The sequence below is a fragment of the Eulemur rufifrons genome, chromosome 10 (genome assembly GCF_041146395.1).
Source record: "Eulemur rufifrons isolate Redbay chromosome 10, OSU_ERuf_1, whole genome shotgun sequence".
Taxonomy (NCBI): domain Eukaryota; kingdom Metazoa; phylum Chordata; class Mammalia; order Primates; family Lemuridae; genus Eulemur; species Eulemur rufifrons.
In genome coordinates this window covers 17,634,977-17,650,047 of record NC_090992.1, presented here as the reverse complement: position 1 = coordinate 17,650,047, position 15,071 = coordinate 17,634,977, and the positions used below count along the sequence as shown (strand labels likewise).

General features: G+C 49.4%; 1 protein-coding gene across 11 annotated transcripts in view; it reads left to right on the top strand.

Annotated features, from left to right (window-relative positions):
* The window catches only part of TENM2 (teneurin transmembrane protein 2), a 1,169,384-nt gene that overhangs the window by 1,082,125 nt on the left and 72,188 nt on the right, over positions 1-15,071 (top strand). For all 11 annotated transcript variants that reach the window (XM_069483866.1, XM_069483867.1, XM_069483873.1 and 8 more), the window contains one exon: positions 1,084-1,230. In XM_069483866.1, the coding sequence (XP_069339967.1) occupies positions 1,084-1,230 (147 nt within the window). The remainder of the gene's footprint in view (positions 1-1,083; positions 1,231-15,071) is intronic.

Genomic DNA, 15,071 nt, shown 5'->3' with positions numbered 1-15,071 from the left:
CCCTCTTCAGTCCCCCCCCCCCCCGTTTCTCCTTTCCTCCCCCAGGCTCCCTTTGTCCAATCTCAGGCTGGGAGAGTGGTAGCTATGGTCATTTTGGGTGCTGGAGCAAGTAGGGAATCAGGTAGGCTGCTGATTTCTCACACACACGCACACACATGCACAGAAAAGAACGAAAAGAAAGTCAAAAAATAAGAATTACCCATACCCTACCGCGCTTCCCCCACGTACATGTATATTCCTCTATCTTTTCCCAATTCATGGCACCCAGAGCCTATTCCTTTCACAGCCTTCAACTCTGGCAGCATTTTTAAGTTGTACCATACATGGATTGAGTGATAAGCAGCCAGCATTTTTAAGTGCCCCCTTAAACCTAAATATTACCTGTACGAGAATATGAAAATAGCCCAGCAGATCGTCAGTCGTGGAACGCTCCTGATAATCATATGTAAATATAGCTTTAAAACTCTGAAAGATGGCGGGCACTTTGCCTCCATCCTGGGTTGATAGGGAATTTGTTCTCTTCTACAAAAGGCACTTCTAGAAAAAGGAAAGAGAAAGAAAGAGAGAAGGAAAGAGAGAAAGAGAGAAAAAAGAAAGAAAGAAAGAAAGAGAGAGAGAGAGAGAGAGGGAGGGAGGGAAGAAAGAGAAGGAAGGAAGGAAGAGAGAGAGAGAGAGGAAGGAAGGAAGGAAGAAAGGAAGGAAGGAAGGAAGGAGGAAGGAAAACGAAAAGCTTGTTTTGAGGCAGCACCATCCTGAGCTACGGACTGGCAATCCCAGCCTAGCTAGTCAGCTCGGCGCTGGTTTAGTTGCCTGAGAAGTCACTGAACTCCCCGCTTTGGGAAGGCTGCCTCTGACCCCTTCACCCAGGTCTGCTGTCACTGGGGACCCCCTGCATCTGTGGCCCCGCTGTCTTGCACCTGCATGTGTCGCCTGCTCCCCCGACTCTCTGGAAGGCAGGCGCGGGCCCCACTGTGAGGCTGGCCCCGTGGCTGCCCTGCGGCCTTGCTTCCCTCTGCATGGCCCCCCTGCCTCCCGGCTCGGCCCCGCGTCCCTCCTCCTCATCCTCTCCATTTCTCCCACCAGATGGCTGCCCTGATTTGTGCAACGGTAACGGGAGATGCACACTGGGTCAGAACAGCTGGCAGTGTGTCTGCCAGACCGGCTGGAGAGGGCCCGGATGCAACGTTGCCATGGAAACCTCCTGTGCAGATAACAAGGATAATGAGGGAGGTAAGCAAGCGTCTTCTAATTCCCAGCCCCTCAAGAGCACCGCGTTGTCTATGCTTTCGTCATGACTCATGCTTCTCCTCAAAGACGTCCCCTGCACTATTGTCAAACGCCGTTGTAACATTTCCTTTGAGGCAAATGCAGCAGAGAACAGGCGGGGGGACTCCCGGATCCGGGGGCTGGAGGCTCCGGGGTTTGGTGTTGGCTTGGAACTCTCAAGTACCCACTGCCACAGAAAGGTGGCTGGGCCCTGGGGTCACTGGTCCTGCCAGACCTTTCAGGCCTGGGAGTTACAGTCGGTGACAATGGTGATGACAATGTGCGCTGCACACTGCGCTAAGATGTCATAAGCAACGCGTGCCTTCATCCTTGCGGCCCTTTGAGCTGTCACTTTACAGATGAGAAGACCAAGGCCTGGAGAATGGTTAAGTAACTTTTTCAAGATAATCCAACCACCGCTAGTAAAATTGCGACCCAAGCCCAGCTGTGGCTCCTAAGGCCATGTTCTAACCGGTTGTAGGCAAACTCCAAGTCTGGCCTGTGAGCTCAAAATGGTTTTCATATTTTTAATGGCTAGAGGAAAAAAAATCTAAAAGGGAAAAATATTTCATGACCAGTGAAAATTACGTGGAGCTCAAATTTCAGTGTCCATAAAGTTCTTTTAAACCACTTTATTGATGTATACTTGACATATAAGAAGCCGTACATATTTAATTCACAGTAAGTCCCCTTTGTTGGCTGACATAGGTTCTAAGACCCCCAGCAGACGCCTGAAACTGAGGATTGTACTGAGCTCTACAAATACTCTGGGTTTTTCCATCTGATGACCGAGCCATTACTGACTAATGGGTAGGAAGCCTCTAGTGTGGACAAGCTGGACAAAGGGGTGATTCACGTCCCCGGGGGGGAGGGGGGGGACGGAGCAGTATGGCAAGAGATTTTAGCACACCACTCTGAAGAGTGTGCAATTTAAGACTTATGAATTGTTTATTTCTGGAATTTTCCACCTAATATTTCAGACCGTGGTTGACTGCCAAAAACAAAACTGCAGATGAGAGGGAGGACTACTGTGTACATCTTGATGAATTTAGGGATAAGTGTACACCTGTGAAACCATCCCCACCACAAGGCCATAAACATAACTGTCACCTCCCCAAGTTTCTTCCTACCTCTTTTATTATCATTATTGTTTCAGGGGGTTCTTTTGGTTTGGGGGTTTTTTGGTGGTAAGAACACTTAACGTAAGATCTACCTCTCTTAGCAAATATTTTAAATATACAATATTGTTAGCTATAGACACGATGCTATATGGTAGAATTTATCTTGCGTAACTGAAACTTCGTATCCTTTAGCCAACACCTCTCCATTTATTGGAATATAGCCACGCCCATTTGTTTAGGTTGTGTCTCTGGTTCCTTTCACCCCCAACTGCAGAGTAAGTTGCAACAGAGACCACGTGGCTGTCAACGCCTAATGTGTTTACTCTCTGGCCCTTCACAGGAAAAGTTTTCCAACCCTGATTCTAAACTTCTGAGCTGAGTTTTCCTGTACTACTCCCCCACGGGATGCTAAGATTCCAGGGCTACATGGGGTAATGTTAGCACAAGGGCCACTGGATGGCCCGAGAGTACTGTGTAATGTTAGTACCGGTGTGTGATCCACCCCCGCCAAAATCATTAACTGCCCAGAATTCACGGGGCGACGTGGGGGCGCAGAAGTTGTTTCAGAGCGTAAGAGGATCCATGAGTCTGATTATTTGATTTCACAAAAATGTATACAGCCCCGATATGTGCCAGTCTAGGAATATCAGCGACCAGGTCAAAGTCAGCCCCTGCCTCATGGCCCACTGGGCCAGCTTCAGTGGTCTCCAGAGTGGGGTGCAAACCATCGGGGTGATGGATGAGAGTATTAGACATTCTATTTTTATTTTTCCTCATCCTCTTAATGGACTTCTTGCAGTTTCCATAATCTATGACCGCCATCGTACATATATTTAATTTCTAAATGAACAGGTATACATACATTGATAGGAGTACGTAATCAAAACCATTTACAGCCCTGGTGCAATGTACACAGGGCTCTCATTCATTCATTTTCTGTTTCCTGAAACAGCCAAAATAGAAGCCACTTTAACTCATTTTTTAACGAGGTGAGGCATAACTACATAATGCATTTTTGGAGAGAGAGAGAGTCAGAATCCTACTGCTTTTGCTGGTAGGGTTCACTGTTTTTGCTTCTGCCTCCCCAGTGATTTCGCTGAGCACAGCGGTTGCTTACAGATCAGCTTCTCCTTCCAGAAAGGAGCTGCGTTGCTGGCTCGCTTCCCTGTTCCGGGTGTCAGCGGCTGAACGCGTAGCAAATGGCTGGGATGCCGCACGTAGGGGAGAGAGGGCACTCCGGAGACTCGGGAGACTCGGAGTCCCGTCTGGGACTAGGGACTTCCCAGTGGTCACAATTCAGGGTTCCTCCTGGCAGGCAGAGGCAAAGCGTCCGAAAGGCAGGCCACAAAAGTAAATGAGGCAGTGATTATGCTAAAGACAATAACGGCCTTGTTATGGGAACTATTAAAATGAACCTCCCAAGGAAGTAATTAACCACAAAGAAAAAAAAGGCACCGCACGGTGTTTATAAAAAGAAACTCCCAGTTAATTCAGAGTTGCTTATGTCAGGTAAGAGATGTAGACACCAATTCTCTCTCACCTGGCGCAAGCAATTCACAATTAACTGAGTTCTTTTTTTGGAGGAGATTCCTCGGTGTAGAGTATCCTTTTTATGGTTAATTACTTCCCTAGGAGATGTGCTAAGCACTTTGCTGTTTATTGATAAATATTAAAGTTGTTGCTCATCAACTCCAGATCCCATCCTGCAGCACACTAATTACACCACTCCTTTTGTTTGTTTTGGGTGGGGGTGGGAGTTCTGCCCCAGGCTGGGTCCCGCTTTGAGAGTTCTCAGGGCCGGCTGTGCCGTGTGGTTTACAACCTGGCAGTGGGTCAGAGAGGCAACCAGGCAGAACATGAATGCAGGCCGGGGGAGCAGCTGCAATGGACACATTTGTTATAAATCTCATGAATGGGGGAAATAATAGAGCAATCTTCCAAAGCAGACTGGAAAAGGCAAATCACTTTTCCATCTCGAAAGACTCTACTTTAAAAAAAAAAAAAAAAAAAAAACTCAATTTAAAGTGATATACATTCTTTATTTTAAACTGAGACAGATAAAGATACAAATACAGATAGAGATATTTGAAGCCCTTATTAGCCTTTTTCAAGCTGGGTTCCTCTGAAACTTCAGCTTGCAGCAAAACCATCTGAAGGGCTTGATTAAACAGAGTACTGAGTCCTACCCCTAGTGTTTCTGATCCTGTAGGTCTAGGGTGGGGTGCAAGAATTTGAACTTCTAGTAAATACCTAGGTGACACTGATGCAGGTCCTCTTGAGAGCCACCATCCTAAGATAATCACTATGCAATGAGTTAACTTCTCACCTATGCATCTAGAGTGGTACCGGCAAAAGTACTTTCTTTGAAGAGTTGAGAAAATTTTCACTCAAGTATTTTCAAACCCTGCTGGAAAAGGTTGCCTTAGAATATCCCCCACAAAAACAGTTCATGCCAACTCCCCTACCTGCTCACTCCCACGGCTTTCAAAGTCTCCAAACCCCCGCAGCTAGGTGACCACCAGCGTAACCTCAGAAAGCCATGGCTGATTCTGCGGGGACAGGCTTTACCTGCCATTGCCACTGAAAAGAAGTGGGAACGGTTCAGACAGACATGCCAGCCAGCGGACTGTCTTTTTAATAGTGAGAGATCTTCACTTGAACTGCTCACCCCAATTTGAAAAAGAAGAGACTCAAAGAAATATTTTTGCTTACAGAAGACAAATACCAGCTCATTAAAGTCTGAGAATACACACAACATGTGCGCCAAGTGACAGGCAGATAATATTTAATTATCACCACCCAGACAGAGGTGCGAGATTTAGTTCATCACAGCCAGGGGTAGGAGAGAGGGTGTAGATTTCCTCTAAAAGTGGGAACCGCAAGGTGAGGAGGCGTTGTTAGACCGTCTGGCCTGGTGAGACAGCCCTTACTTCTCCCTAACTCCCTTTTATCACCCAGAACTTAGAGTCAGGAGCCCCGGTCCTCTCTCCGCACAAAGCCCAACTCCCATCATTTCAAGCCAGCAGGGGAGTCTGTCCGAAGCTCCGGTGGCCGGTGGCTCCGGGCAAGGCAGTGCCATGGGCCTGGACACAGAAGGGTAGGAGGAAGCCTTCCTACCCCTCTGAGCTTGTCTGCAGTCACCGTACATCACTTCCTTCCTTACTACGCTAGCGGAGACGTCTTTTTTCCCTTCTGTTCCATTTTAAGCACAGCACTGAAAAACATTTTGCTGCTTCCTAACATCTCCGGTTTCTGAATAGGTGACACTGGACCATTGTAATGGCTAAGAGCCTGGGCTTCGGAGTTGGCTTTTGTGTCTCAACTCTGCAAGTCACTTCGCTTCTCAAAGTCTCAGTTTTCTTATCTGCAAAATAGGTATGATAATGCCAACACCATTAGCTGGTGTGAAGTGTAAGTGAGAAAATATATGGTATTTTATGAGCTACCTGGCTCATAGAATGCCCTCACGTATTGGTTGCTACTAGCATGAATGTTATTAATATTTAATGTTATTTTCTAGAATGGAGACAATGTATGTGTAGATGAAACACAACCAATGATTTTTCCAGTATAGAACCACAAAAGGTTGTAACCCTGTGCTTCAGTGCTCTGTAACTGCATGGAGAGTTTGTTTAAAAGTCAGATTTCTAGGCCCCCACTTTTGAGATTCTGATTTGTTAAGTTAGATATAGGATCCAGGAACCTGCACTTTAACCAGGCACCCTAAAGCATCTGACACAATGCTCTGCAGACCACATTTGGAGAAAAACTTTTTTAAATTATGGTTTCTCCTGAGTGGGCTGACCCGGCCCAGTGATACAGAGTCTATACCCCAAACCCCCTATCCCTCATATCCCCAGAACACAAGAAGAATGAAGTAAAAAGAAAGGAATTTTATTCCAAGAAGAAATAAGTAATTGAAAAGACACAAACACATCTTCATGTTTAGTTTCTTAGTGAATAACTTCAGTATGTTTTAGAAGTACTCTTCCATCCCTAATTGGAGAGGTGACTGATGTTTGTTTCAAAATTTAAAAGTCTTTAACTCTCTGTCATTAGGGTGTGAGTTCGTCCATCCACCCATTCATCCATTCATCCACCCACCCACCCATCCATCCATCCATTGACTTATTCATTTGTGGTTTAACAAACATTTGTTAAGGGTCTACTAAATATTAGACACTGGAAATAGGCTTCTGGAAATACTAAAAAAAAAAAAATGTGACATGTGTCCACCAAGAGCTCACCATTCATCTGAAAAGATGTATAAACATGTTGTTATGATTATTAATATAATCCAGCATGTGCGGGGTGACGGGGAGGGACTCCCTTGGATCAGCAGGAACACAGCAAAGGGACTGCAGTGGAGTGTGGACATTAGCCTCCAGACGTGAGAGGAAGCCCAGCACAGTGTATGCCCAGGGGCTTCAGCCTGTCTCCATGGAGAGTCCTCAAGGCCACAGATCTGTGTGATCAGTAACCCCTGGTAGGGGCTCTTCTCCATTTCCCGCCCTAAATTAAGGGCTCCACCCTGGCTTCTCTTCGCAGCAGTATTTCCCACCCCACCTCTATCTGCAAGGCTTGGTTCCTCGCTCTGCTCCAAAGTGGGCTGCCTTGGGTGAGGAGTTGTGGATGCTGGCCGGGGCTCCGGGCACGCCGTCCAAGGCACTCTAGCCAGGTCTAAATGAGGAGAAATAACACTGGAGTCTGTCCAGAGCGCTTGGAACAGATGAAACCCACCCCTCGCCCACTGCCTCCTTCCCCTCCCTCCCCATCCCATAACCATCCAAATTGGTTTGACATGATTCAGGGATGCTATTCCGGCATTTATCTCACTTGTTAATTAATAACTCACCTTGTCTGTGCATTTAGCAGAGCCAAGCTAGAGACTTCAGGGACTCTGGAAGGGTTGTGGTTCTCATGTCCAAATAGCCCAGTTTCTTCCCCCAGTGAGAGACAAAGCTTGGTGAACCCATTGTAAATGCCTTGATTAATGTGTGCTAATCATGTTGATGGATTGGGTGGGTGGGGGACAGCTAAAAAGTGCAACATGTCTCTATTAATTGGGTTGGATGACAGTTCCCCTTGCAGTCCAAAGACCTTGTGGCAAATGTAGCTGGAGCCATAAACAGAGTCCCCGACCAGCTCCCAGAGAGGAAAGCAATATATCTAATGCTCAGGAAAAAAACTTGGCCTTGAGGCCATTGCCAGCTGGCCAAGTGCTGTGTCTTTCTTCCTTGGGAGGGAAGCAGAACTAGCCCCAGCTGAGATCCTAGAGGCACACATAGCAACAGAGGTCTGTAATCACTCTGGATCTTCCAGGGGAGTAAGGTCTTTGACTTCCTGAACATATTTGACTAGAGAACCTTCTGTTTAGGAAACTGAAGGTAGGGGGTCGGTTTTCTTTTATTCCACTGAGGTTAAAAAAGAGAGATAGAACCCATTTTCCACTGCACATAAAAATTATAGTCAGTAAGACGTTGGAAAGCTCATATGAGACAAGAACTGTGCCGAGCTTTCTGTGCACCTGGGGAGTGGGAGCAGCTCCCGGCAGGTCTCTCTGCTGCTGCTCTTGGCTGCTCTTTGTTCCTCCGCACGGCAGCCAGAGGGATGGTTTTAAACTGTAAACCTGGTCATTCCATGCCCCCAAAGGACTTCTCATCTAGTTAGAATTAAAAATAGATGTTTGTTTCGCCTTGGCCCAGAGGGTCCTCTGTGTGTTCCCCGCCTTGTCTCTGACCTGTCCTCTACCACCCTCTGCAGAAGCTCTGCTGCAGCCACCCGGCCAGCCCTCTCGGTGCCACACACGCTAAGCTCAGTGTCCCCAGGGCCTTTGCACCACTGTCTCCTTCTGGTCATTCACTTCTCAGCTCGAATGCCCCCTCCCAGGGAGGGCTGTGTTGACTCTAGGAAGTCCCCCTCTGTCTCTCTCCCATCACCCATTCGGGTTTCCTTTATAGAAACGTCACACTCCCTAATTTTCCTGTACATATTTCTCTTGTAGGTTGTCTGTTTCTTCCCACCAGAATGAGTCTATCTCATCACATTGTTTCCATTTTACAGATGAGGACACGGAGGCTCAAGAAAGTGAGACTCACAAGGGCCTCTCAGCTACCCACTGGGATGTATGGCTTTTCTCCTTCAGGCCATGGTCTCACTTCTTATGAAACACTAATAAAATTTAGACAGTGTTTCTGAAGAAGGTTCAAACAAGTACAGAGTTTGTGTTGTTGCAAAGAGGCCCCAGGGGAAATCACCTCAAAGATAAAATTTTCCCATTAAAAATCTTTTCCTGGTACATTTATTTGACCATTGAATTTAAAAAAAAAAAAAAAGATATTTAAAGTTCATGAGTTTACCCAACACAGCACCTTCAGTCTTTTCTAATCAAGTCTTTAGTAGTTTAAATGGTTACTAAGTGTCTCTTAAGGGATTATACTTTTTCCCTGATTAGATGACAAATCAAATATTCATTATAAAATTGTGATGAAAATGCATAATCTGGAAAAATTGTTAATCATTTAAATCACTATGGACTTATTTTAGGGAATGAAGAGATTGAGACACAGATTTAACTAGTGACAAGGAGGTAACGTTGGTATCATTGTGTTGGCTTCCTGTGTTTGTGTCTTGGCCGGAGTCTCTGCCTAGGTGGTAGCAAGTGCTCTCCTGGTGTCTGTGACCAGCATTTGAATCAAGAGTCAAGGCCCTGTGCTCCCATAATCCTCGCCGCAGCCCAGCCCAGAGGTTCTTTACCAAGGGCAACTTCGTTCTCCAGGGGACATCTGGCAATATCTAGAGGCATTTCGTGCGTCATGACAGTGGAGCAGTTGGGGGTTGCTACTGGCGTCTAGTGGGTGGAGGCCAGGGCAGCTGCTAAATATCCTACATGCATAAGAAAACCCCCACAACAAAGAATGATCCAGCCCCAAATGTCAATAATGCTGAGGTTGAGAAATCTAGTGTAGGTTGGTCCGAGTGCGGTGGTGTTTACAACTAATTGATCACAACCAATTACAGATTCCTTTGTTCCTTCTCCACTCCCACTGTTTCACTTGACCAGCCTTAAAAAAAAAAAAAAAAAGAAAGAAAGAAAGAAATCTAGTGTAGACATTAACATCTCCCAGGAACACATTCCATCTGAGGGATCGGATGGTCCAAAAGCAGGGACTGTCCTTTGGCCCAATGTCAAAGAACAAGATATGTCAGGCTGAGACACTGAGTCCTCACCAGGGGCCAGGCCTGTGCTAAGACTTTACCCACGTTGCCCAAATAAATCATGACAATGCCCAAAGAGCACTAAGAGCCTCCCATTATCCTTCAAGTGGAAGCAGAAAGTAAGAGCCGGGGAGGGGAAGTGGCTTACCCAAGCGCCCACAGCTAAAACGTAGCCACACCGGGACTCAGAACCCAGGTCAAGAGCCCTCGGCTGGGCCCTCAGAGCACCTGAGTGTGGTGTCTGGGTAGATAGACTATGAGTGTTTGAACCTCAGCCCCTCAGAAATGTGAGTTCTGCAGCCTGCTGAAAAGTACCATTGGCGTTAGCTTCCCCCCGCCCCCCAGTCTTGGATTTGGCATTTTTGCCACAAAGTGCTTAGGCACTGGAATGCCAGGGGCGAGCAGGGGAAAGTGGAGCAGTTGGACTTTAAATAGCGAGGCGTTCTCCGCAGCACAGCAAGAGCAGCTGCCCAAGGCCTGTGCTCTTTTCTTTGACTTTCTATCTTCTCGGCCAAGAGCGCTGGGGGATTGGAGCGGGGCCAGAACTCTGTGGCCAAATGCAAATCCAAAGAAAACTGCAAGGTGTTCCCCAAACCTCTGCGCCCAGCACTGTTCTTCCCGCCCGCTCACAACAAAGACCAGACCTTTCCAAGGTGATTCTCTCCCTCTGCCTGTCTTCAAGGTATGTCAGCGCTGCGCTGGCCCCCGCCTCCAGTTTCCTGGAACTCTGGGCCACGCGCACTGAAGGATGCTACCATGTCATTTATGGGAATCACAGAATGATTTCATCTGTGAGAGTCGGCGAATGTCGGATGCAAAAAGGCTAAAATATAGAGTCCCTGGCACTACCAAGCCCAGAGAGGGAAAGTAACTTCTTCAAGGGCAGAAAGTAGGCAGGGGAGACTTGACCCTGGAGCCCTGGTTCCCTGGCTCAGAATCCAGGATGACTTTCTCCATGTTTTGTTGCCACCAAAAGGACCCCGTGACCCTCAGGAGAATGGGTGTCTGCCACTGCTGGTTTGAGCCAAGGTCCATCTCAGACCTCGGACCTAGCCTAGGATGAGCAGCGGTACCCAGGCGCATAGCAGTGAGTGCCTTCTTCACCTTTGCCCCCAGGCCCCTCACTCACCTCACCCTGGTCACAGCCCTGCTCAGACCATCCGTCACTGGTGGCGATGATAGCACACAATTTCCCCCACACCAGCCACACTCCCGGACAGAGCCCCTTGGAACTCGTTTATTCATTCAACAAACACATACTGAGCCCCTACCCTATGCCAGGGCACACGAATGAATGAGACTCAGACTCTGCCTGCAGAGCATCCACAGTCTGGTGGTGGGTAAAGTATATGTTAAACCAGTCATGACAGAGCTGTGTTTTAAGGGTCCACAGTAGAGGTAAAGCCAAGAGACCATGGCCACCCAAAGGAGGGGCATCAAAGACTTCCAGAGAAGGTAAAGCTTGATTTTAAAAGATATGGAAAAATCAGACAAGGAAGGAGGGAAAAGCATTGTGGGTGAAGTGGGTGAAGGGAACAGCAAATGCAGAGGCACAGAGGCAAGAAACAGCAATGCATAGGTGGAGACTTCCGAGAGTCGATACATTGGGACACAAAGTCCATGTGGCGGATGGAGGAGGATATTGACTCGGGCCAGGGACAGCTGGGGATGGGGCTTGTGTGCCCTCAGACAGAAGGCTGATGTATCTGCTTGAGTTACTATGAAACACGTGCCACAGCCAAGAGAAACATGTGGCCTCTTGTTATGTTTCCTCCATTGCACGTGGACATTTCCCCCAGGGGAAGGAGACAGCCTGGCAGGGTGGTCAGGAGGCCGGAGGCCAGGTCCCAGCTTCTCCCCTCACTCATGGTGCGAAGGAGCTGGAGCAAGTTTTGAGCCTCAGTTTTGTCCTCTGTAAAGTGGGGCTGAGGCTAGTTCCTACCTCACAGGATACTGTGAGGCCTAGATGAGTTGCTATATCCAGAATAGCACGAGGGTTCCCATACGTCGGCTGAGCAACAGAATCACCTGGAAGGCTTCGTGCACAGATGGCTGGGCCGCACCCGAGTTGCAGATTCAGTAGGTCTGGCATGAAGCCCAAGAACGTGCGTTTCTAACAAGTGCCCAGATGATGCTGCCACTTGGAGAACCACTGACTTAGCATAGTATGTGCCTTTTTAAGGGGAGCCCGAGTGCTGGCAGAGAAGGATTCCTCCAAGCCTGGCGGAAAGACAGGCCAAGCAGCTCTGCATCCTGAGGCGCTGGGGACTTGATTAGCATATGGGCCCTGGGGACATCGCTGTGCTCACCCAGCTCCTTACCACAGAGGCTTGTCAACAGAGGGGGCTCAGAGCCCCAGCTTCCTGGGATCCATCTTCCTCTTCCAAGAGTGTTAGAATAAAAGGCAAACGTGGAGAGGGCGGTGATCGCTCGCCCTGGTCCCTTGGCCTTTGTGGCATTCTGTGCCCTCTCCCTTGCCCTCCTTAGGACAGCGCTTGCCTGGGCCAGCAGGTGAAGCTGTGCCATTTACCACCGGGGTCCACAGGCTGTGAGTCAGACAGACCTGGCTGTAAATTCTGGCGCTGGTTTTTACTAACTGTGCTTCTGTGAGCAAAGAACATAACCTCTCTGGTCCTCAGTTCTCTCATCTGTAAACTGGGAACAATGATACCAACCTCACAGGCCTGGTGTGAAGTTGGACTAGAAAGTTCCTAGGAAACGCCTTAATGCCACCTTAGTACATGGCAGCTCTAAGGATTCCTATCTCCCTGCATGATGTGACTTCAGAGGTTCTAAAAACATACACTGCCCCCCAATCAAAAGTGAATCCCGTTGAGTAATGCGCACATTTCAAAATCAGGAACCCATCTTTGTGTCCCTGTTATAATACATGCCCTCAATCCCATCCCCACTGGCTCTGGAAGGGGTGACACTGTTCCCCTAAGCAGGGTGGCTCAATGCCATGTGCTGCCGGCCTGCCTGGAGTTACAGGAATCTTTGAATAGGTTGCCGATATTTAGAGGATTTCATTTAACCAGCAAAGAAAGTGAGGGGAGAGGTTAACTTGCCCAAAGTCTGACAGTGGAAGAGCTGGGATTGGAGTCCCGTGCTCCTGACTCTGAATATCTTGTGCCCTCTTCTCTCAGACCCTGCTTCTGAAAGTAGCCGTATACCAGGGTGTGCCAGAGAGTCCAAAACCTCTGGGCATCTGGGGTCAGGAAGGGAAAGGGGGAGTCCAAGGAGAAGACAGGTACAGACAAGGGAAGCTGCAGCCCCAGGGTGAGCCTCTCCTGTCCTTACTTCTGCCACGCTCGCTCAGGAAGCATGTGGCTCGGGGAGGGCAGAGCCAGGGAGAAAACCCCAGCCCACCTGGCCCATCGCCCAAAGTCTCGGCCCTTTGATGAGCAACACTAATGTCATCACTTCCCAGCCATCACACTGTCCGCCAGGGTGGCCATTCTGTTGGTCCTTGACATGCATGTTGCCATGCAGGTTTTGGGATGCTGCTTTGCCTGGATCTCTGTCCTCTGTTCCTAATCACTCAGGCCATGGCTTCTTGACATCTTTCCACCCCCACCACTCCACCCAGATCATGCTGCCAACGTTGCTGGGCTGAACTGTTGGTCCTCCAGCTTCCGGTTCCACACAGAGCACTCAGAAGAATCCTTTCAGAAGTCAGATCATAGCCCACTCCTGCTCAGACCCTGCCAGGGCCTCCCAGCTCCCATAGGACGGCAGCCGGGCTGTGGCAGTGGCTCCCCGTGCTCTGCGTAAGCAGGTCCCTGCTTCCACTCTGATCTCCTTCCTCCCCTCTGCTCCTCTCCCTCATTCTGACCCATGCCTGCCACCTGTCGTTCCTACAACTCCCAAACACATCTTCACCCGGGACTTGATGCCCGCTCTGCCCAGAAGGGAGCCCAGAATGCTCTTCTTCCAGATGTTTCTGTGATTCATTTCCTCATTACATTTATATTTCTACACAAACGTCACCTCTTCAGAGAAGCCCTCCCTGGTTCCCCTGGCTCAAGCAACAAATCCCTGCCTCGTCACCCTCCACCCCTTTGCCCTGCTGGTGTGATTGTTATTTTCATTCTTCGGATGAAGAAACTGAGGCGCAGAGAGGTAAAGTGACTAGCCCAAGGCCACACAGCGAGGATGCTGCAGACCTGGGGTCGAACCCGGGCCATCTGCTGCACGTGGGATCCTGTGGTCAGAGTCGGCAGTGCAATGCTGGATGCCACACCTGTCCCACAGAGGAGATGTGAAGATCTCCAGGGAGTGCAAAGCATGGCCGTGGCCACGTTTAGGAATGACACAGTTTAGGAATTCGTACTTCCAATTTCCATAATCCAGCAGGAAGCTTGCGCAGTAGCTGAGTCTGGGCGCTTCTCCCGACTGGCAGTTAGACTGAGGGCCTTTCTCTCTGCAGCGGGAGGAGGAGCATCAGGGCCCCGTGCTAATTCCTCAGCTCGAGGGCCAGTCCTCCCACCGCCCCCCAGAGACAAGGTCTCCCCTCAGGCAGCGAGTAACTGTTCCGGCTTGTTGCGCTGAGGTGTCGGCGGTGACAGCCCCTTTTCTTTCTGAGGGACCCAGCAGGTCACTGTCTGGCACCAGGCTGCCACCCCCTGCCGGGCCTGGGCTTCGCCAGCCGCGGGCTCTGTTCTGTCTGACCTGTCAGTGGACTCTCTGAAATGGAGGTTGATGAGGAGCAGAGCAGGGGAGAGGGGGCAGCGAGAGGCTGGGAGCAGCAGGCAGAGGGCGAGCATTTGGGGAGATCAGAGGCTGAGAGCAGAGGCCCTTGCTCTCTGTTGCCAAAGGTTTTTGTTACAGTAAAGTGGGGAGACAGCAGCAGCCAGCATAGAAATCCCCCCGGTATAAAAACCGGCGCTGGGCTAACAAGGGCGAGACCGTGCCAGAGAGGCCTGTCGGGGCTGTCCAAGGTAGGAAATTTCCAATCACGTGAGATCATCCCCGGGGGCCCTTTCTGGGTTGGGAGCAGCAGAGCAAGGGAGGCAGAAAAGGATGGAAGGAAGGAGGGAGTGGGGAGAGAGGGAGAGAGGGAGAGAGAACAACTAGAAAATGAACATGTTTCCTGAAGCCTCAGCATTTCTCCTGCGAAGGCCTGTGACATTCAGGGAACACCTTTGTATGGCTGTGACTACTCACAGCCTCCTGTGAAGAATGGAGAGCAGAAGTCGAGAGACTTTGGGGATAGACAACGGCAGTTGTCCATCCTTCCTCCATCATTTACTAACTTGGTGACCTTGGGCAAGACCCTTAAGCCCTCTGAGCCTCAGTTTCTTCATCTGCAAAATGGAGATCATAGACTCCACCTCAAAGGGTTCCTGCGAGCGTGGCTGGGTGATGGCTGGGTGGAGGGTGCCCAGCGCACACTGGGAAAGCACCGGGGCCTTTAGCAGCTGGCGGAGGGCCAGCCCTGTCGGGACCCACCTGAGTCAGAGCTAG